This window comes from Triticum aestivum, chromosome 5D (assembly GCF_018294505.1).
Source record: "Triticum aestivum cultivar Chinese Spring chromosome 5D, IWGSC CS RefSeq v2.1, whole genome shotgun sequence".
NCBI lineage: Eukaryota > Viridiplantae > Streptophyta > Magnoliopsida > Poales > Poaceae > Triticum > Triticum aestivum.
This window is the reverse complement of record NC_057808.1, coordinates 55,774,442-55,798,684: the sequence shown is the minus strand read 5'-3', so window position 1 is coordinate 55,798,684 and position 24,243 is coordinate 55,774,442. Positions and strand designations below refer to the sequence as shown.

The following is a 24,243-nucleotide window of genomic DNA, read 5'->3' as shown; positions in this document are numbered from 1 at the left end:
AGGCCCAATACGAATTCCCGTAACTCTCCGGTACTCCGAAAAATACCCGAATCACTCGGAACCTTTCCGAAGTCCGAATATAGTCGTCCAATATATCGATCTTTACGTCTCGACCATTTCGAGACTCCTCGTCATATCCCCGATCTCATCCGGGACTCCGAACTCCTTCGGTACATCAAAACTCAATAATAACTGTCATCGTAACGTTAAGCGTGCGGACCCTACGGGTTCGAGAACTATGTAGACATGACCGAGACACCTCTCCGGTCAATAACCAATAGCGGGACCTGGATGCCCATATTGGCTTCCACATATTCTACGAAGATCTTTATCGGTCAGACCGCATAACAACATACGTTGTTCCCTTTGTCACCGGTATGTTACTTGCCCGAGATTTGATCGTCGGTATCTCGATACCTAGTTCAATCTCGTTACCGGCAAGTCTCTTTACTCGTTCCGTAACACATCATCCCGCAACTAACTCATTAGTCACAATGCTTGCAAGGCTTATAGTGATGTGCATTACCGAGTGGGCCCAGAGATACCTCTCCGACAATCGGAGTGACAAATCCTAATCTCGAAATACGCCAACCCAACAAGTACCTTTGGAGACACCTGTAGAGCACCTTTATAATCACCCATTTACGTTGTGACGTTTGGTAGCACACAAAGTGTTCGTCCGGTAAACGGGAGTTGCATAATCTCATAGTCATAGGAACATGTATAAGTCATGAAGAAAGCAATGGCAACATACTAAACGATCGAGTGCTAAGCTAACGGAATGGGTCAAGTCAATCACGTCATTCTCCTAATGAGGTGATCTCGTTAATCAAATGACAACTTATGTCTATGGCTAGGAAACATAACCATCTTTGATTAACGAGCTAGTCAAGTAGAGGCATACTAGTGACACTCTGTTTGTCTATATATTCACAAATGTATTATGTTTCCGGTTAATACAATTCTAGCATGAATAATAAACATTTATCATGATACAAGGAAATAAATAATACTTTATTATTGCCTCTAGGGCATATTTCCTTCAGTCTCCCACTTGCACTAGAGTCAATAATCTAGATTACACAGTAATGATTCTTACACCCATGGATCCTTGGTGCTGATCATGTTTTCTCGTGGAAGAGGCTTAGTCAACGGGTCTGCAACATTCAGATCCGTATGTATCTTGCAAATTTCTATGTCTCCCACCTGGACTAAATCCCGGATGGAATTGAAGCGTCTTTTGATGTGCTTGGTTCTCTTGTGAAATCTGGATTCCTTTGCCAAGGCAATTGCACCAGTATTGTCACAAAAGATTTTCATAGGACCCGATGCACTAGGTATTACACCTAGATCGGATATGAACTCCTTCATCCAGACTCCTTCATTTGCTGCTTCCGAAGCAGCTATGTACTCCGCTTCACATGTAGATCCCGCCACGACGCTTTGTTTAGAACTGCACCAACTGACAGCTCCATCGTTCAATGTAAATACGTATCCGGTTTGCGATTTAGAATCGTCCGGATCAGTGTCAAAGCTTGCATCAATGTAACCATTTACGATGAGCTCTTTGTCACCTCCATATACGAGAAACATATCCTTAGTCCTTTTCAGGTATTTCAGGATGTTCTTGACCGCTGTCCAGTGATCCACTCCTGGATTACTTTGGTACCTTCCTGCTAGACTTATAGCAAGGCATACATCAGGTCTCGTACACAGCATTGCATACATGATAGAGCCTATGGCTGAAGCATAGGGGACATCTTTCATCTTCTCTCTATCTTCTGCAGTGGTCGGGCATTGAGTCTTACTCAACTTCAAACCTTGCAACACAGGCAAGAATCCTTTCTTTGCTTGATCCATTTTGAACTTCTTCAAAACTTTGTCAAGGTATGTGCTTTGTGAAAGTCCAATTAAGCGTCTTGATCTATCTCTATAGATCTTGATGCCCAATATATACGCAGCTTCACCGAGGTCTTTCATTGAAAAACTCTTATTCAAGTATTCCTTTATGCTATCCAGAAATTCTATATCATTTCCAATCAGTAATATGTCACCCACATATAATATCAGAAATGCTACAGAGCTCCCACTCACTTTCTTGTAAATACAGGCTTCTCCAAAAGTCTGTATAAAACCAAATGCTTTGATCACACTATCAAAGCGTTTATTCCAACTCCGAGAGGCTTGCACCAGTCCATAAATGGATCGCTGGAGCTTGCACACTTTGTTAGCTCCCTTTGGATCGACAAAACCTTCTGGTTGCATCATATACAACTCTTCTTCCAGAAATCCATTCAGGAATGCAGTTTTGACATCCATTTGCCAAATTTCATAATCATAAAATGCGGAAATTGCTAACATGATTCGGACAGACTTAAGCATCGCTACGGGTGAGAAGGTCTCATCGTAGTCAATCCCTTGAACTTGTCGAAAACCTTTCGCAACAAGTCGAGCTTTATAGATAGTAACATTACCATCAGCGTCAGTCTTCTTCTTGAAGATCCATTTATTTTCAATGGCTTGCCGATCATTGGGCAAGTCAACCAAAGTCCATACTTTGTTCTCATACATGGATCCCATCTCAGATTTCATGGCCTCAAGCCATTTTGCGGAATCTGGGCTCACCATCGCTTCTTCATAGTTCGTAGGTTCATCATGGTCTAGTAACATAACTTCCAGAACAGGATTACCGTACCACTCTGGTGCGGATCTTACTCTGGTTGATCTACGAGGTTCAGTAATAACTTGATCTGAAGTTTCATGATCATCATCATTAACTTCTTCACTAATTGGTGTAGGTGTCTCAGAAACTGGTTTCTGTGATGAACTACTTTCCAATAAGGGAGCAGGTATAGTTACCTCATCAAGTTCTACTTTCCTCCCACTCACTTCTTTCGAGAGAAAATCCTTCTCTAGAAAATTTCCGAATTTAGCAACAAAAGTTTTGCCTTTCGGATCTGTGATAGAAGGTATACCCAACAGTCTCCTTTGGGTATCCTATAAAGACACATTTCTCCGATTTGGGTTCGAGCTTATCAGGTTGAAGTTTCTTCACATAAGCATCGCAGCCCCAAACTTTAAGAAATGACAACTTTGGTTTCTTGCCAAACCACAGTTCATAAGGCGTCGTCTCAACGGATTTTGATGGTGCCCTATTTAACGTGAATGCAGCCGTCTCTAAAGCATAACTCCAAAACTATAGCGGTAAATTAGTAAGAGACATCATAGATCGCACCATATCTAGTAAAGTGCGATTACGACGTTCGGACACACCATTACGCTGTGGTGTTCCGGGTGGCGTGAGTTGCGAAACTATTCCGCATTGTTTCAAATGTAGACCAAACTCGTAACTCAAATATTCTCCTCCACGATCTGATCGTACAAACTTTATTTTCTTGTTACGATGATTTTCAACTTCACTCTGAAATTCTTTGAACTTTTCAAATGTTTCAGACTTATGTTTCATTAAGTAGATATACCCATATCTGCTTAAATCATCTGTGAAGGTGAGAAAATAACGATATCCGCAACGAGCCTCAACATTCATCAGACCACATACATCTGTATGTATGATTTCCAACAAATCTGTTGCTCTCTCCATAGTTCCGGAGAACGGCGTTTTAGTCATCTTGCCCATGAGGCACGGTTCGCAAGTACCAAGTGATTCATAATCAAGTGGTTCCAAAAGTCCATCAGTATGGAGTTTCTTCATGCGCTTTACACCGATATGACCTAAACAGCAGTGCCACAAATAAGTTGCACTATCATTATCAACTCTGCATCTTTTGGTTTCAATATTATGAATATGTGTATCATTACTATCGAGATTCAACAAAAATAGACCACTCTTCAAGGGTGCATGACCATAAAAGATATTACTCATATAAATAGAACAACCATTATTCTCTGATTTAAATGAATAACCGTCTCGCATCAAACAAGATCCAGATATAATGTTCATGCTCAACGCTGGCACCAAATAACAATTATTTAGGTCTAAAACTAATCCCGAAGGTAGATGTAGAGGTAGCGTGCCGACCGCGATCACATCGACTTTGGAACCATTTCCCACGCGCATCGTCACCTCGTCCTTAGCCAATCTTCTCTTAATCCGTAGCCCCTGTTTCGAGTTGCAAATATTAGCAACAGAACCAGTATCAAATACCCAGGTGCTACTGCGAGCATTAGTAAGGTACACATCAGTAACATGTATATCACATATACCTTTGTTCACCTTGCCATCCTTCTTATCCGCCAAATACTTTGGGCAGTTCCGCTTCCAGTGACCAGTTTGCTTGCAGTAGAAGCACTCAATTTCAGGCTTAGGTCCAGACTTGGGTTTCTTCTCGTGAGCAGCAACTTGTTTGCTGTTCTTCTTGAAGTTCCCTTTCTTCTTCCCTTTACCCTTTTTCTTGAAACTGGTGGTCTTATTGACCATCAACACTTGATGCTCCTTTTTGATTTCTACTTCCGCAGCCTTTAGCATTGCGAAGAGCTCGGGAATTGTCTTACTCATCCCTTGCATATTATAGTTCATCACGAAGCTCTTGTAGCTTGGTGGCAGTGATTGAAGAATTCTGTCAATAACGCTATCATCCGGAAGATTAACTCCCAGTTGAATTAAGTGATTGTTATACCCAGACATTTTGAGTATATGCTCACTGACAGAACTATTCTCTTCCATCTTGCAGCTGAAGAACTTATTGGATACTTCATATCTCTCAATTCGGGCATTTGCTTGAAATATTAACTTCAACTCCTGGAACATCTCATATGCTCCATGACGTTCAAAACGTCGTTGAAGACCCGGTTCTAAGCCGTAAAGCATGGCACACTGAACTATCGAGTAGTCATCAGCTTTTCTCTGCTAGACGTTCATAACATCTGGTGTTGCTCCTGCAGCAGGCCTGGCACCCAGCGGTGCTTCCAGGACGTAATTCTTCTGTGCAGCAATGAGGATAATCCTCAAGTTACGGACCCAGTCCGTGTAATTGCTACCATCATCTTTCAACTTTGCTTTCTCAAGAAACGCATTAAAATTCAACGGAACAACAGCACGGGCCATCTATCTACAATTAACATAGACAAGCAAAATACTATCAGGTACTAAGTTCATGATAAATTCAAGTTCAATTAATCATATTACTTAAGAACTCCCACTTAGATAGACATCTCTCTAATCCTCTAAGTGATCACGTGATCCATATCAACTAAACCATGTCCGATCATCACGTGAGATGGAGTAGTTTCAATGGTGAACATCACTATGTTGATCATATCTACTATATGATTCACGCTCGACCTTTCGGTCTCCGTGTTCCGAGGCCATATCTGTTATATGCTAGGCTCGTCAAGTTTAACCTGAGTATTCCGCGTGTGCAACTGTTTTGCACCCGTTGTATTTGAGCGTAGAGCCTATCACACCCGATCATCACGTGGTGTCTCAGCACGAAGAACTTTTGCAACGGTGCATACTCAGGGAGAACACTTATACTTTGATAATTTAGTGAAGGATCATCTTATAATGCTACCGTCAAACAAAGCAAGATAAGATGCATAAAGTATTAACATCACATGCAATCAATATAAGTGAGATGATATGGCCATCATCATCTTGTGCTTGTGATCTCCATCTCCGAAGCACCGTCATGATCACCATCGTCACCGGCGCGACACCTTGATCTCCATCGTAGCATCGTTGTCGTCTCGCCAACTTATTGCTTTTACGACTATCGCTACCGCTTAGTGATAAAGTAAAACTATTACATGGCGATTGCATCTCATACAATAAAGCGACAACCATATGGCTCCTGCCAGTTGCCGATAACTCGGTTACAAAACATGATCATCTCATACAACACATTATATCACATCATGTCTTGACCATATCACATCACAACATGCCCTGCAAAAACAAGTTAGACGTCCTCTACTTTGTTGTTGCATATTTTACGTGGCTGCTACGGGCTTAGCAAGAACCGTTCTTACCTACGCATCAAAACCACAACGATAGTTTGTCAAGCTGGTGCTGTTTTAACCTTCGCAAGGACCGGGCGTAGCCACACTCGGTTCAACTAAAGTGAGAGAGACAGACACCCGCCGGTCACCTTTAAGCAACGAGTGCTCACAACGGTGAAACCAGTCTCGCGTAAGCGTACGCGTAATGTCGGTCCGGGCCGCTTCATCTCACAATACCGCTGAACCAAAGTATGACATGCTGGTAAGCAGTATGACTTATATCGCCCACAACTCACTTGTGTTCTACTCGTGCATTGCATCAACACATAAAACCAGGCTCGGATGCCACTGTTGGGGAACGTAGTAATTTCAAAAAATTTCCTACGCACACGCAAGATCATGGTGATGCATAGCAACGAGAGGGGAGAGTGTTGTCCACGTACCCTCGTAGACCGACAGCGGAAGCGTTATCACAACGCGGTTGATGTAGTCGTACGTCTTCACGATCCGACCGATCAAGTACCGAACGTACGGCACCTCCGAGTTCTACACACGTTCAGCTCGATGACGTCCCTCGAACTCCGATCCAGCCGAGTGTTGAGGGAGAGTTTCGTTAGCACGACGGCGTGGTGACGATGATGATGTTCCACCGACGCAGGGCTTCGCCTAAGCTCCGCAACGGTATTATCGAGGTGTAATATGGTGGAGGGGGGCACCGCACACGGCTAAGAGATCTCAAGGATCAATTGTTGTGTCTCTGGGGTGCCCCCCTGCCCCCGTATATAAAAGAGCAAGGGGGAGGCAGCCGGCCAAGGGGAGAGGCGCGCCATAGGGGGGAGTCCTACTCCCGGAGTAGGACTCCTCCTTTCCTTGTGGGAGTAGGAGAAGGGAAGGGGGAAGGAGAAAGAAGGAAGGGTGCGCCCCCCTTCCCTAGTCCAATTCGGACCAGACCATGGGGAGGGGTGCGGCCACCTTTTGAGGCCTTTCTCTCCTTTCCCGTATGGCCCATTAAGGCCCAATACGAATTCCCGTAACTCTCCGGTACTCCGAAAAATACCCGAATCACTCGGAACCTTTCCGAAGTCCGAATATAGTCGTCCAATATATCGATCATTACGTCTCGACAATTTCGAGACTCCTCGTCATAGCCCCGATCTCATCCGGGACTCCGAACTCCTTCGGTACATCAAAACTCAATAATAACTGTCATCGTAACGTTAAGCGTGCGGACCCTACGGGTTGGAGAACTATGTAGACATGACCGAGACACGTCTCCGGTCAATAACCAATAGCGGGACCTGGATGCCCATATTGGCTTCCACATATTCTACGAAGATCTTTATCGGTCAGACCGCATAACAACATACGTTGTTCCCTTTGTCACCGGTATGTTACTTGCCCAAGATTTGATCGTCGGTATCTCGATACCTAGTTCAATCTCGTTACCGGCAAGTCTCTTTACTCGTTCCGTAACACATCATCCCGCAACTAACTCATTAGTCACAATGCTTGCAAGGCTTATAGTGATGTGCATTACCGAGTGGGCCCAGAGATACCTCTCCGACAATTGGAGTGACAAATCCTAATCTCGAAATACGCCAACCCAACAAGTACCTTTGGAGACACCTGTAGAGCACCTTTATAATCACCCATTTACGTTGTGACGTTTGGTAGCACACAAAGTGTTCGTCCGGTAAACGGGAGTTGCATAATCTCATAGTCATAGGAACATGTATAAGTCATGAAGAAATCAATGGCAACATACTAAACGATCGAGTGCTAAGCTAACGGAATGGGTCAAGTCAATCACGTCATTCTCCTAATGAGGTGATCTCGTTAATCAAATGACAACTTATGTCTATGGCTAGGAAACATAACCATCTTTGATTAACGAGCTAGTCAAGTAGAGGCATACTAGTGACACTCTGTTTGTCTATATATTCACACATGTATTATGTTTCCGGATAATACAATTCTAGCATGAATAATAAACAGTTATCATGATACAAGGAAATAAATAATACTTTATTATTGCCTCTAGGGCATATTTCCTTCAATTCAGACACCGGAAGTGTTCTGGAGAAGTTTCGGATAAAACCGGAGTGCCAGAGGGGTTACTGAAACCCCCCGGGGAAGTATTGGGCCTTAGTGGGCCTGAGGGGAGAGAGAGGGCAGCAGCCCAGGAGGTGGCGCGCCCCCTCCCATGGGGAGTCCGAATTGGACTAGGGGAGGGGGGCGCGGCCCCTCTTTCCCTCTCCCTCTCCCTCTCTTTCCTTCCCCCTTCTCTCTTCCTAGTTGGACTAGGAAAGGGGAGTCCTACTCCTACTAGGAGGAGGACTCCCCCCCCCCTCCTTGGCACGCCCCAAGGGCCGGCCGGCCTCCCCCCTTGCTCCTTTATATACGGTGGCAGGGGGGCACCTCTGAACACACAATTGATATACGATATTTTAGCCGTGTGCGGTGCCCCCTTCACCATATTACACCCCGATAATATCGTTGCGGAGCTTAGGCGAAGCCCTGCGTCGGTAGAACATCATCATCGTCACCACGCCGTCGTGCTGACGAAACTCTCCCTCAACACTTGGCTGGATCGAAGTTCGAGGGACGTCATCGAGCTGAACGTGTGCTGAACTCGGAGGTGCCGTGCGTTCGGTACTTGATCGGTCAGATCGTGAAGACGTACAACTACATCAACCGCGTTGTGTTAACGCTTCCGCTTTCGGTCTATGAGGGTACGTGGACAACACTCTCCCCTCTCATTGCTATGCATCACCATGATCTTGCGTGTGCGTAGGAATTTTTTTGAAATTACTACGTTCCCCAACAGTGGTATCAGAGCCAGGTTTTATGCGTTGATGCTATGCATGAGTAGAACACAAGTGAGTTGTGGGCGATATAAGTCATACTTCTCACCAGCATGTCATACTTTGGTTCAGCGGTATTGTGAGATGAAGCGGCCCGGACCGACATTACGCGTATGCTTACGCGAGACTGGTTTCACCGTTGCGAGCACTCGTTGCTTAAAGGTGACTGGCGGGTGTCTGCCTCTCTCACTTTAATTGAACCGAGTGTGGCTACGCCCGGTCCTTGCGAAGGTTAAAACAGCACCAACTTGACAAACTATCGTTGTGGTTTTGATGCGTAGGTAAGAACGGTTCTTGCTAAGCCCATAGCAGCCACGTAAAACTTGCAACAACAAAGTAGAGGATGTCTAACTTGTTTTTGTAGGGCATGTTGTGATGTGATATGGTCAAGACATGATGCTATATTTTATTGTATGATATGATCATGTTTTGTAACCGAGTTATCGGCAACTCGCAGGAGCCATATGGTTGTCGCTTTATTGTATGAAATGCAATCGCCATGTAATTGTTTTACTTTATCACTAAGCGGTAGCGATAGTCGTAAAAGCAATAGTTGGCGAGACGACAACGATGCTACGATGGAGATCAAGGTGTCGAGCCGTTGACGATGGTGATCATGACGGTGCTTCGGAGATGGAGATCACAAGCACAAGATGATGATGGCCATATCATATCACTATATTGATTGCATGTGATGTTTATCTTTTATGCATCTTATCTTGCTTTGATTGACGGTAGCATTATAAGATGATCTCTCACTAAAATTTCAAGATAAAAGTGTTCTCCCTGAGTATGCACCGTTGCCAAAGTTCGTCGTGCCCAGACACCACGTGATGATCGGGTGTGATAAGCTCTACGTCCATCTACAACGGGTGCAAGCCAGTTTTGCACACGTAGAATACTCAGGTTAACTTGACGAGCCTAGCATATGCAGATAGGGCCTCGGAACACGGAGACCGAAAGGTCGAGCGTGAATCATATAGTAGATATGATCAACATAGTGATGTTCACCATTGAAAACTACTCCATTTCACGTGATGATCGGTTATGGTTTAGTTGATATGGATCACGTAATCACTTAGATGATTAGAGAGATGTCTATCTAAGTGGCAGTTCTTAAGTAATATGATTAATAGAACTTCAATTTATCATGAACTTAGTACCTGATAGTATCTTGCTTGTCTATGTCAATTGTAGATAGATGGCCCGTGTTGTTGTTCCGTTGAATTTTAATGCGTTCCTTGAGAAAGCAAAGTTGAAAGATGATGGTAGCAATTACACGGACTGGGTCCGTAACTTGAGGATTATCCTCATTGCTGCACAGAAGAATTACGTCCTGGAAGCACCGCTGGGTGCCAGGCCTCCTGCAAGAGCAACACCAGAAGTTATGAACGTCTGGCAGAGCAAAGCTGATGACTACTCGATAGTTCAGTGTGCCATGCTTTACAGCTTAGAACCGGGTCTTCAACGACGTTTTGAACGTGATGGAGCATATGAGATGTTCCAGGAGTTGAAGTTAATATTTCAAGCAAATGCCCGGATTGAGAGATATGAAGTCTCCAATAAGTTCTACAGCTGCAAGATGGAAGAGAATAGTTCTGTCAGTGAGCATATACTCAAAATGTCTGGGTATAATAATCACTTGATTCAACTGGGAGTTAATCTTCCAGATGATAGCGTCATTGACAGAATTCTTCAATCACTGCCACCAAGCTACAAGAGCTTTGTGATGAACTATAACGTGCAAGGGATGAATAAGACAATTCCTGAGCTCTTCGCAATGCTAAAGTCAGCGGAGGTAGAAATCAAAAAGGTGCATCAAGTGTTGATGGTCAGTAAAACCACTAGTTTCAAGAAAAAGGGCAAAGGGAAGAAGAAGGGGAACTTCAAGAAGAACAGCAAGCAAGTTGCTGTTCAGGAGAAGAAACCCAAGTCTGGACCTAAGCCTGAAACTGAGTGCTTCTACTGCAAGCAGACTGGTCACTGGAAGCGGAACTGCCCCAAGTATTTGGCGGATAAGAAGGATGGCAAGGTTAACAAAGGTATATGTGATATACATGTTATTGATGTGTACCTTACCAGAGCTCGCAGTAGCACCTGGGTATTTGATACTGGTTCTGTTGCTAATATTTGCAACTCGAAACAGGGACAACGGATTAAGCGAACACTGGCTAAGGACGAGGTGACGATGCGTGTGGGAAATGGTTCCAAAGTCGATGTGATCGCCGTCGGCACGCTACCTCTACATCTACCTTCGGGATTAGTATTAGACCTAAATAATTGTTATTTGGTGCCAGCGTTAAGCATGAACATTATATCTGGATCTTGTTTGATGCGAGACGGTTATTCATTTAAATCAGAGAATAATGGTTGTTCTATTTATATGAATAATATCTTTTATGGTCATGGACCCTTGAAGAGTGGTCTATTTTTAATGAATCTCGGTAGTAGTGACACACATATTCATAATGTCGAAGCCAAAAGATGCAGAGTTGATAATGATAGTGCAACTCATTTGTGGCACTGCCGTTTAGGTCATATCGGTGTAAAGCGCATGAAGAAACTCCATACTGATGGACTTCTGGAATCACTTGATTATGAATCACTTGGTACTTGCGAACCGTGTCTCATGGGCAAGATGACTAAAACACCGTTCTCCGGAACTATGGAGAGAGCAACTGATTTGTTGAAAATCATACATACAGATGTATGTGGTCCGATGAATATTGAGGCTCGTGGCGGATATCGTTATTTTCTCACCTTCACAGATGATTTGAGCAGATATGGGTATAACTACTTAATGAAACATAAGTCTGGAACATTTCAAAGGTTCAAAGAATTTCAGAGCGAAGTTGAAAATCATCGTAACAAGAAAATAAAGTTTCTACGATCAGATCGTGGAGGAGAATATTTGAGTTACGAGTTTGGCCTACATTTGAAACAATGCGGAATAGTTTCGCAACTCACGCCACCCGGAACACCACAGCGTAATGGTGTGTCCGAACGTCGTAATCGTACTTTACTAGATAAGGTGCGATCTATGATGTCTCTTACTGATTTACCGCTATCGTTTTGGGGTTATGCTTTAGAGACGGCTGCATTCACTCTAAATAGGGCACCATCGAAATCCGTTGAGACGATGCCTTATGAACTATGGTTTGGCAAGAAACCATAGTTGTCGTTTCTTAAAATTTGGGGTTGCGATGCTTATGTGAAGAAACTTCAACCTGATAAGCTCGAACCCAAATCGGAGAAATGTGTCTTCATAGGATACCCAAAGGAGACTGTTGGGTACACCTTCTATCACAGATCTGAAGGCAAGACATTCGTTGCAAAGAATGGATCCTTTCTAGAGAAGGAGTTTCTCTCGAAAGAAGTGAGTGGGAGGAAAGTAGAACTTGATGAGGTAACTATACCTGCTCCCTTATTGGAAAGTAGATCATCACAGAAACCAGTTTCTGCGACACCTACACCAATTAGTGGGGAAGTTAATGATAATGATCACGAAACTTCAGATCAAGTTATTACTGAACCTCGTAGGTCAACCAGGTTAAGATCCGCACCAGAGTGGTACGGTAATCCTGTTCTGGAGGTTATGTTACTAGACCATGACGAACCTACGAACTATGAAGAAGCGATGGTGAGCCCAGATTCCGCAAAATGGCTTGAGGCCATGAAATCCGAGATGGGATCCATGTATGAGAACAAAGTGTGGACTTTGGTTGACTTGCCCGATGATCGGCAAGCCATTGAAAATAAATGGATCTTCAAGAAGAAGACTGACGCTGACGGTAATGTTACTGTATATAAAGCTCGACTTGTTGCGAAAGGTTTTCGACAAGTTCAAGGGATTGACTACGATGAGACCTTCTCACCCTTAGCGATGCTTAAGTCTGTCCGAATCATGTTAGCAATTGCTGCATTTCATGATTATGAAATTTGGCAAATGGATGTAAAAACTGCATTCCTGAATGGATTTCTGGAAGAAGAGTTGTATATGATGCAACCGGAAGGTTTTGTCGATCCAAAGGGAGCTAACAAAGTGTGCAAGCTCCAGCGATCCATTTATGGACTGGTGCAAGCCTCTCGGAGTTGGAATAAACGCTTTGATAGTGTGATCAAAGCATTTGGTTTTATACAGACTTTTGGAGAAGCCTGTATTTACAAGAAAGTGAGTGGGAGCTCTGTAGCATTTCTGATATTATATGTGGATGACATATTGCTGATTGGAAATGATATAGAATTTCTGGATAGCATAAAGGGATACTTGAATAAGAGTTTTTCAATGAAAGACCTCGGTGAAGCTGCATATATATTAGGCATTAAGATCTATAGAGATAGATCAAGACGCTTAATTGGACTTCCACAAAGCACATACCTTGACAAAGTTTTGAAGAAGTTCAAAATGGATCAAGCAAAGAAAGGGTTCTTGCCTGTACTACAAGGTGTGAGATTGAGTAAGACTCAATGCCCGACCACTGCAGAAGATAGAGAGAAGATGAAAGATGTTCCCTATGCTTCAGCCATAGGCTCTATCATGTATGCAATGCTGTGTACCAGACCTGATGTGTGCCTTGCTATAAGTTTAGCAGGGAGGTACCAAAGTAATCCAGGAGTGGATCACTGGACAGCGGTCAAGAACATCCTGAAATACCTGAAAAGGACTAAGGATATGTTTCTCGTTTATGGAGGTGACAAAGATCTCATCGTAAATGGTTACGTTGATGCAAGCTTTGACACTGATCCGGACGAGTCTAAATCGCAAACCGGATACGTATTTACATTGAATGGTGGAGCTGTCAGTTGGTGCAGTTCTAAGCAAAGTGTCGTGGCGGGATCTACGTGTGAAGCGGAGTACATAGCTGCTTCGGAAGCAGCAAATGAAGGAGTCTGGATGAAGGAGTTCATATCCGATCTAGGTGTCATACCTAGTGCATCGGGACCAATGAAGATCTTTTGTGACAATACTGGTGCAATTGCCTTAGCAAAGGAATCCAGATTTCACAAGAGAACCAAGCACATCAAAAGACGCTTCAATTCCATCCGGGATTTAGTCTAGGTGGGAGACATTGAAATTTGCAAGATACATACGGATCTGAATGTTGCAGACCCGTTGACTAAGCCTCTTCCACGAGCAAAACATGATCAACACCAAGATTCCATGGGTGTAAGAATCATTACTGTGTAATCTAGATTATTGACTCTAGTGCAAGTGGGAGACTGAAGGAAATATGCCCTAGAGGCAAGAATAAAGTATTATTTATTTCCTTATATCATGATGAATGTTTATTATTCATGCTAGAATTGTATTAACCGGAAACATAATACATGTGTGAATACATAGACAAACAGAGTGTCACTAGTATGCCTCTACTTGACTAGCTCATTAATCAAAGATGGTTATGTTTCCTAGCCATAGACATGAGTTGTCATTTGATTAACGGGATCACCTCATTAGGAGAATGACGTGATTGACTTGACCCATTCCGTTAGCTTAGCACTCGATCGTTTAGTATGTTGCTATTGCTTTCTTCAATACTTATACATGTTCCTATGACTATGAGATTATGCAACTCCCGTTTACCGGACGAACACTTTGTGTGCTACCAAACGTCACAATGTAACTGGGTGATTATAAAGGTGCTCTACAGGTGTCTCCAAAGGTACTTGTTGGGTTGGCGTATTTCGAGATTAGGATTTGTCACTCCGATTGTCGGAGAGGTATCTCTGGGCCCACTTAGTAATACACATCACTTTAAGCCTTGCAAGCATTGTGGCTAATGAGTTAGTTGCGGGATGATGTATTATGAAACGAGTAAAGAGACTTGCCGGTAACGAGATTGAACTAGGTATCGAGATACCAACGATCGAATGTCGGGCAAGTAACATACCGATGACAAAGGGAACAACGTATGTTGTTATGCGGTCTGACCGATAAAGATCTTCGTAGAATATGTGGGAACCAATATGAGCATCCGGGTTCCGCTATTGGTTATTGACCGGAGAGGTGTCTCGGTCATGTCTACATAGTTCTCGAACCCGTAGGGTCCGCACGCTTAAAGTTACGATGACAGTTTTATGATGAGTTTATATGTTTTGATGTACCGAAGGTTGTTCGGAGTTCCGGATATGATCACGGACATGACGAGGAGTCTCGAAATGGTCGAGACATAAAGATTGATATATTGGACGACTATATTCGGACACCGGAAGTGTTCCGCAGAAGTTTCGGATAAAACCGGAGTGCCGGAGGGGTTACCGGAACCCCCGGGGAAGTATTGGGCCTTAGTGGGCCTGAGGGGAGAGAGAGGGCAGCAGCCCAGGAGGTGGCGCACCCCCTCCCATGGGGAGTCCGAATTGGACTAGGGGAGGGGGGCGCGGCCCCTCTTTCCCTCTCCCTCTCCCTCTCTTTCCTTCCCCCTTCTCTCTTCCTAGTTGGACTAGGAAAGGGGAGTCCTACTCCTACTAGGAGGAGGACTCCCCCCCCTCCTTGGCACGCCCCAAGGGCCGGCCGGCCTCCCCCCTTGCTCCTTTATATACGGTGGCAGGGGGGCACCTCTGAACACACAATTGATATACGATATTTTAGCCGTGTGCGGTGCCCCCCTTCACCATATTACACCTCGATAATATCGTTGCGGAGCTTAGGCGAAGCCCTGCGTCGGTAGAACATCATCATCGTCACCACGCCATCGTGCTGACGAAAGTCTCCCTCAACACTCGGCTGGATCGGAGTTCGAGGGACGTCATCGAGCTGAACGTGTGCTGAACTCGGAGGTGTCGTGCGTTCGGTACTTGATCGGTCAGATCGTGAAGACGTACGACTACATCAACCGCGTTGTGTTAACGCTTCCGCTTTCGGTCTACGAGGGTACGTGGACAACACTCTCCCCTCTCGTTGCTATGCATCACCATGATCTTGCGTGTGCGTAGGAAATTTTTTGAAATTACTACGTTCCCCAACACTATTGAATGGTGCAAATTCATAATTTTTGCTCTTTTGACTGGGCAAAATCTTTACTTGCTTCCCAATTATGGACTTATATCATTGAGGGTTCTGCAATTAATTAAACTCTGCCATTTGCAATACTTGACAAGTGTCAAAGTGAACAGATTCTTTGTTGTAAGAATTCAGATGAGGAGCCAGAAGTTTCTTCTAATGTTGTTTTCACACCCCAGGCATTGCATAGAAGTAGCACTTCCCCTCTGCCACTTGCCAGCACCTCGCATGCTCACACCCAAAGGAAGAGGAAAGATAAAGCTCCCATGGTTGAAACTGAGGTAAGAAGGAGCTTCAGATTGAAAGCTTTAAACAATGGCTTCAGAAGGAAATCCTGCTCAGACAAAAATTGTTTCCCCTGTTCTACTGATCCTCCAGCTGTTACTACTAAGATTGTAAGGAATCTTGCTGTTTCCTTTTGCAAGGCTGCTGCAAAGGACTGCTCTGAGGAGATGTTGCATCAGCCCAAGAAGAAGAAGGAGGCCAAGGCTGCTGCCAAAGGACCATCCAAGAAGGCTGCTTTCAAGCCTTAAGATAGATTTCCTGCTTAAGATAGCTTTCTAAAGTTACCTATGTTAGCAACAAGAAATATTAGAGCTGGGACTCTGTTGCACTTTTGTGATGTTCTATCTATGGTACTTATGAGAGACAATGCTTTTGTAATGAGACTGAATTCTGATGTGATGCTCCATGGCAGTTGCTCTATTACTTACCTCTGTGTTGAGACTGCCCTGTGTTCTGCGCAAAGTTGTGATCTTCTGCTCTGTTATGCTGAGAGTTTGCTTGTCATCTTGCTTGCATGGTTATCTTTGATTGATCTCTTAAGAGGAATAGTACCAGTTGCAGACTTGACTCTATCTGATCATGAATAGAAACTGGAATATACTCAATTGGAACATCAGAGGTATTAATGACAGTAACAAATGGCTTTCTCTTCGAAACAAGATTGCTGAGGCAAATGCAGATATTGTCTATCTGCAAGAAACTAAGAAAGAACACTTTGATTTCACATATATCAAAAACTTTTGCCCTAACAGGATCAATTGTTTTGATTTTTTACCCTCTATGGGAGCTTCTAGTGGGCTTCTCATAGCTTGGAATGGCAACATTTTTGAGGGTGAAACCTTGTTTCGAAATGAGTTTTCTATTTCAATCAGATTTTTGTCTAAGCTCACTGGTGATTCGTGGATTCTTAGCAACATTTATGGCCCTTGCCAAGGTGCAGCTAGAGAAGATTTCCTAAACTGGTTCAGCAACATCCAAATGCCTGATGAGACAAAATGGATGATCTTGGGAGACTTCAACTACATTAGATACCCACACAACAGAAGCAGGTCTGGGGGCAATTTTTCTGATATGTTAAAGTTCAATGATGCCATCAATAGCCTGGCTCTGGTTGAAATCCCATTAAAAGGAAGGAGCTTCACTTGGAGCAACATGCAGCAAGCACCACTACTGGAAAAATTAGACTGGGTGTTCACTTCTAAATCTTGGACATCTCACTTTCCTAACACCCTAGTTCTCCCTCTGTCCAAACGTGTCTCAGATCACATACCTTGTCAGGTGCAAATTGGTACACATATTCCCAAGTCTAAAATCTTCAGGTTTGAGAACTATTGGCTGCAAACTGAGGGATTCAAAGATATTGTAAAGCAGAATTGGGAACAGGCCATCAACATCCAAGATAGTGCAAAGAGAATTACTGCAAAATTCAAAAGGCTCAGGAAATGTCTCAAAATCTAGGCCAAATCAATTTCTCAACTCAGTATTTCCATCAAAGCCACTAATGAGGTCATTCTCTTTCTGGATGCAATTGAAGATTTTAGAACTCTCACTTTACAAGAATGGAATGGAAGAGAGTTTCTTAAACAACATTTACTCACACTTCTAGAAAGACAAAAGATCTATTGGCAGCAGAGAGCTACAATTAGATGGGTTAAATTTGGAGAGGCAAACTCAAAATATTTTCAGGCCAAAGCCACCATCAAGTACAGGGTTAATCACATTGCTAGCTTGCATGATGATTTGGGCAACACTCATAGAGAACATAATGCCAAAGCTAATATACTCTTCAATGCCTTCAAAAAGAGATTAAGTACCTCTGTGCCCACTTTCAACCCTCTTAACTTGGGTACTCTGTTGAAAAGAGATGTGGATCTTTCTCTGTTGGAATCACCTTTTTCTCAGGAGGAAATTGGTGCTGTTGTAAAAAGCTTGCCTAATGATAAAGCTCCAGGTCCAGATGGTTTCAATACAAACTTCATCAAGCATTGTTGGGATATTCTGGCCCCTAATTTCTATACTTTAATTGAGGACTTTTATCATGGAAGAATCAGCTTACAAAGCATCAACTCTTCTTTTATTACTCTCATACCTAAGAAAGATGCTCCAACCACACCCAATGATTTCAGGCCAATTTCATTGCTCAACTGCTCAATCAAGATCATTACTAAGCTTCTGGCAAATAGACTCCAAGAGGTCATTTTGAAGCTGGTGCATACTAACCAGTATGAGTTTTTAAAGGCCAGATCAATCCAGGATTGTCTTGCTTGGTCTTATGAATTCATTTGTCAATGTAAAATGTCTGGTCAGGAGATTATTGTCTTGAAACTGGATTTTGAGAAGGCTTTCGACCTCATTGAACATCAGTCAATAAAAGATATTCTCATTGCAAGAGGTTTTGGCAACGGATGGCTCATGTGGATGGATATGCTTTTTTCCTCTGGATATTCTGCTATGTTATTGAATGGGGTCCCCGGGAAACAGTTTCTGTGCAAAAGAGGAGTGAGACAGGGAGACCCTCTCTCTCCATTACTATTTGTGCTTGTTGCAGATCTTTTACAGTCTATTCTGAATGAGGCCATGCATAACAATTTGATCTCAAGGCCACTTGAACAGCATCATTGTCATGATTTCCCAGTCATTCAATATGCTGATGACACTGTTCTAATTATGCAAGCTTCTGCCACGCGAGTGGAGCAACTCAAAAACCTCATTCTCCATTTTACAGTCTTTATAGGGCTAAGAGTTAACCTTGATAAATCAGCCATGGTGCCCATCAACACTGACAATGAGGTACTGCAAGCTCTAGCTGCCAGACTGGGGTGTTCTATTGGCTCCTTCCCTTTCACTTATCTTGGCCTACCTTTGTCACTTTCCAAGCCTAAGATGGAAGATTTTTCTCCTGTCCTCAAGAGGATTGACAGCTGACTGGCTGGTTGCTCTACATTACTATCCTATGGGACAAACTTACTCTCATCAAATCTGTCTTCATGCATCTTCCTATTTTCTTCATGTGCACCCTTGATCTTCCGAAAGGCATAATTGAGCAAATCAACAAAGCCTTAAAGCACTGCTTCTGGAGGAAATATGGAATGGAGGGTAGAGGTCCTGCACTCATTGCCTGGGACAAAGTTTGCAAGCCCAAAGACCAAGGAGGATTGGGAGTTCTCAGCATTGATGTTCATAATAAATGTCTTTTAATGAAGCATCTGCATAAGTTCCTACACAAAGAAAATCTCCCTTAGGTGCATCTTATTTGGGATTCTTACTATCCTGATGGAGTGATTACCAATAGGAATGTAGGTTCATTCTGGTGGAAAAGTATTTTCAAGCTGCTCCTGAATTCAAAACAGTAGCCAAAGGTCAGTTGGGCATAGGAGACACTATTGATTTTTGGATGGACAACTGGGGACATGGCATCACAAGACATAAATTTCCTGAACTTTACTCCTTTGCAATCCAAGATACTTTGAGCATTCAGGAGTTTTTGCAGCAGGCAAACATAAGTGATAATTTCTTCCTCCCACTCTCAGCTCAAGCACACAACCAGTTCACTGAACTTCAGAACACCCTTGAATCTCTACAACCTTCAAATCATGGTGATAAATGGACATATCCTTGGGGTGCATCTTACTCATCGATCAAGATGTACAAGGAACTGACAAAGGGACCACTAGTTGCACCACTTTTTCAAAAATTATGGAAGAATGCAACCATGCTTCGGTACAAGATCTTCTTTTGGCTCTTATTGCATGACAGGGTCAATACTAGAAACATGCTTCAACGAAGATCATTCCACCTGCCTTCCTATAATTGTGCACTTTGTCAGATGAACACGGAGGAAACTTCTCAACACTTTTTTTGGGACTGTGACTTTGCTTTCAATTGCTGGCAATCCCTTTTGGGACACAGACACAGAGGATTGTCCATCTTTGATGAGATCTCACTGGCCATTCAAAACTTGCCTACTGCCTTTGCCATGGAAATCATGATTATGGAATGTTGGAACATCTGGATACAAAGAAATGATCAAATTTTCAAAGGAAAACCAGCCACAACTCAAGCTTGGAAGGCCTCACTCAAGACAGATCTTCAGCTTCTGTTACACAGACTGAAAACTATATTCAGAGATCAATTTTCTAGCTGGATTGAACAACATTTGACATAACAATGCTAGCTTCAGGTTTTAATAAAACAGGAGTGGGTTGAGCCTTTTTGGTTTTGTACATATTGTAAACTATTTATTTTAATGAAATTTCCCGTAGAACGATTGTTCTACGATTTCGGTTCAACAAAAAAAAGATCTCGGCGTGGAAAGAGGCTTTGTGCTCGTCTTCACTTCACGTCACAAGTGCCGTGAACGGTGGCGATAAATATCTGGAGGAAGAGCCAAACGAGCTGGACTTGCATGTCCAGCACGGAACCATTGTACAACGTACAGAGAGTGGACCAGCAAATTAAGCCACGGCAACCACCTGCACGACCGCCACAGATCTTCCCTCTGCTATGCCTCCACTGCACAATCATGGCCTCTCCTCCTCGCTCCCCTGGCCAACCGAACAGACCCTGCAGTGAGGACGGCATCCCCGTCGTCGACTTGGCCGTCCTCGTCAACGGCGACGCCAGGGAACGGTCGCAGGCGGTCCGGCACCTCGGCCGGGCGTGCCAAGACTGGGGCTTCTTCATGGTACGATTACACAATTATTACTTACGTACCACCCAAACGCTAAACGTAGTATAGATCGATTCTCAAGCCTCGATAAATATAAATCCATCATGAAGGTGACCAACCATGGGGTGCCCGAGGATCTCCAGAGCGCGATGATGGACGCGTGCAAGGAGCTGTTCGGCCTACCGCCGGAGCAAAAGGCGGAGTTCATGGACGCCGGCCCGATGGACCCCGTCCGCGTCGGCACGGGCTTCAACTCCGCCGTCGACGGCGCCAGGTACTGGCGGGACTACGTCAAGATGTTCGCGCACCCCGAGCTCCACTGCCCCGCCAAGCCCGACGGCCTGCGGGGCGTGGCCGCGGAGTACGCGGCGCGCACGAGGGGCCTGCTGCTGGAGCTCACGGCGGCCATCTCCGAGAGCCTGGGGCTCCCCGCCGGCCGCATCGCTGAGCGCCTTGACCTCGGGTCCTGCTTCCAGATCCTCGTCGGTAACCATTACCCGCCGTGCGCTGCTGGCCCGGACGACGACGATGGGGCGGTCGGGCTGCCCGCTCACTCCGACCACGGCCTCCTCACCCTGCTCTTCCAGAACGGCGTCGATGGCCTCCAAGTCAAGCACGACGGCCGGTGGCTCCTCGCCAAGCCCATCCCCGGCTCATTCTTCGTCATCGCCGGCGATCAGCTGGAGGTGACCAACCGATCGACTCTTTGTCTCTTGTGATCTAACTATAGACGACAAGAAAAATCTGAACCTGCTGTGCTGGTTCGTGTGTATGCAGATCGTGAGCAATGGAAGGTACAAGGGTGTGCTCCACCGTGCACTGGTCGACCGCGCGCAGGCGAGGATGTCGTGCGTGAGCCTGCTCGGGCCGTGCCTGGACGCCGTCGTCAAGCCCGTGCCGGAGCTGGCCGTGCCACCCCTGGGACTAGAGTTCAGGGGGGTCAAGTACAGGGACTACATGGAACACCAGCAGAGCAACAAGCTCAACGAGAAGGGAGCGCTGGACCTCGTTCGGGTGCAGCGTCACATACTTACTGACACGCTCTGCAGTTCTTGAACTTACTAGGCATGATTCCTCAGGTTCAAATCCTCAAGTTGACCAAAATTTATGTGTCCATTATTAAAATTTTTTTAGCAACCGGCTGGAGCTCTGACTTTTCACTAAGAAGAAGAGAATTGATCAACGAGTACTGTCAACAGTAGCGTGCCCCTTGGCCTCTCTCACAACTGCCCAGGAAACCCGGATTTCTCTCCGGTGCTGCCGCTGATCCGCCTTGTCTCTAGTGGCCTTAGGACCATGGAGGCGCGATGGATCTCGGCCCTTGCTGAAGGGTGGGGTCCTACTCCATTTTTAGCTTTTTTTTAGGTTGATTAGGGTTTGTGCCATGCTTAGAAAGACGAGGCAGCGACGCCTCTCTAAAAATGGAGTAAGGTACTCCCCACACTCTTCGGTGCCGAGCCTCCGTTCTGACAGTGCGTCTAATATTGTCGGAGGGCGTGTTGAGGTGCGTCTAGCTATGACTTTTCATTAGGAAGAAGAAGATTGACCAACGGCTACTGTCAAGAACAGCATACCCTTGGCCTCTCTCGCGACTTCCCATGAAACTAGGATTTCTCTGCCTCCTGTCGGAGCCGCCGCCGATATGCCTCGTCTACGGTGGCCTTAGGGACACGGAGACACGGTGAATCTCACCCCTTGCTGGCGGGTGGGGTCCTACTATGTTTTTAGCTCTTTTTTAGGTTGATTAGAGTTTGTGTCCTGCATAGAAAGACGAGGCCACGACGGATCCATGAAGATGGAATAAGGTCCACTCAAAGACCGCTATCCAGCATGCTCTCGAAGTATTAAGTTTACAATAAACCGAGCATTGCAATAAGCATGATAACATAATGTCGACAATATAACATCAATCAATATGATTAGAAATCGTCGTTTTATCCTTGGCGGACACAATACAATATGTGTCATATTCCTTACTGTCACCGGAATATAGAGCACCACAAGATTAGAACCCACTACAGTGCAAAACTCCCTCTGGAGAAAAACCCATCGAACTTGGCCAAAGTAGATAGATAAATCGGAGATCATACAAAGCTATTTAATTATACAACATGAAAACCTCAAAAGATTCAATTTAATTTAATGAATAATCTGATCATAAAGTGACACTTCATTATATCCCAACAAACACATCCACGAATTAAGCTTTGAGACTATTTTCTTCGCGAAAAAGAAAGAAAGGCTCATAGGTGTCTAGGGTTTTCCTGCCTTTCGGCGATGCCATCGTCGTCGCCGATTTTGTCGCGTCTCCTATGGTGAGGGAGTTATGGATTAAGGGATCCTCGGGGCGCCGTCCCATTGAATATGGGCCGGACTGGTGAAGCCGCATAGCGATAGAAGATCTATGAAGCCGTGGTGTGTCCTCCAAGTTAAGGATAGACATGATCTTTTTATCCCTTATTGTAATCTATCTCCGGTAAGCCTAGCAACCGGCTGGAGCTCTGACTTTTCACTAAGAAGAAGAGAATTGATCAATGAGTACTGTCAACAGTAGCGTGCCCCTTGGCCTCTCTCACAACTGCCCAGGAAACCCGGATTTCTCTCCGGCGCTGCCGCTGATCCGCCTTGTCTCTTGTGGCCTTAGGGCCACGGAGGCGCGATGGATATCGACCCTTGCTGAAGGGTGGGGTCCTACTCCATTTTTAGCTTTTTTTTAAGGTTGATTAGGGTTTGTGCCATGCTTAGAAAGACGAGGCGGCGACGGCTCTCTAAAGATGGAGTCCTCTTCGGTGCCGAGCCTCCGTCCCGACAGTGCGTCTAACATTGTTGTTGGGCGTGTTGAGGTGCGTCTAGCTATGACTTTTCATTAGGATTGACCAACGGCTACTGTCAAGAGGCATACCCTTGGCCTCTCTCCCATGAAACTAGGATTTCTCTGCCTCCTGTCAGAGCCGCCGCCGATATGCCTCGTCTCCGGTGGCCCTAGGGACACGGAGACACGGTGTGTCTCACCCCTTGCTGGCGAGTGGGGTCCTATTATGTTTTTAGCTTTTTTTGGGTTGAATTAGAGTTTGTGTCCTGCATAGAAAGACGAGGCCACGACGGTCCATAAAGATGGAATAAGGTCCATTCAAAGACCTCTATTCAGCATGCTCTCGAAGTATTAAGTTTACAATAAACCAAGCATTGTAATAAGCATGATAACATAATGTCGACAATATAACATCAATTAATATGATGAGAAATCGGCGTTTTATCCTTGACGGACACAATACAATAGTATCATATCCCTTACTGTCACTGGAATATAGAGCACCACAAGATTAGAAAACCCACTACAATGCAAAACTCCCTTTGAAGAAAAACCCATCAAACTTGGCCAAAGTAGATGGATAGACCGGAGATCATACAAAGCTATTTACAACATGAAAACTTCAAAAGATTCAATTGAATTTAATGAATAATCT

At 44.6% G+C, this 24,243-nt stretch overlaps 1 protein-coding gene across 1 annotated transcript; it reads left to right on the top strand.

Moving 5' to 3' along the window:
- Window positions 1-20,498: 20,498 nt before the first annotated feature.
- LOC123119411 (2-oxoglutarate-dependent dioxygenase 19) lies at window positions 20,499-21,972 on the top strand. The gene is made up of 3 exons (XM_044539213.1): window positions 20,499-20,791; window positions 20,887-21,462; window positions 21,554-21,972. Exons 1-3 carry the CDS (start codon window positions 20,513-20,515, stop codon window positions 21,830-21,832), a joined length of 1,134 nt encoding a protein of 377 aa, XP_044395148.1. The 5' UTR covers window positions 20,499-20,512; the 3' UTR covers window positions 21,833-21,972.
- The last annotated feature ends 2,271 nt before the right edge of the window (window positions 21,973-24,243 follow it).

Coding starts and splice junctions, on each gene's coding strand:
- LOC123119411 (XM_044539213.1), top strand. CDS start 20,513: ATGTCCAGCACGGAACCATTGTACAACGTACAGAGAGTGGACCAGCAA. Junction 20,792..20,886: donor AAGACTGGGGCTTCTTCATG/GTACGATTACAC, acceptor TCCATCATGAAG/GTGACCAACCATGGGGTGCC. Junction 21,463..21,553: donor TCGCCGGCGATCAGCTGGAG/GTGACCAACCGA, acceptor GTGTGTATGCAG/ATCGTGAGCAATGGAAGGTA.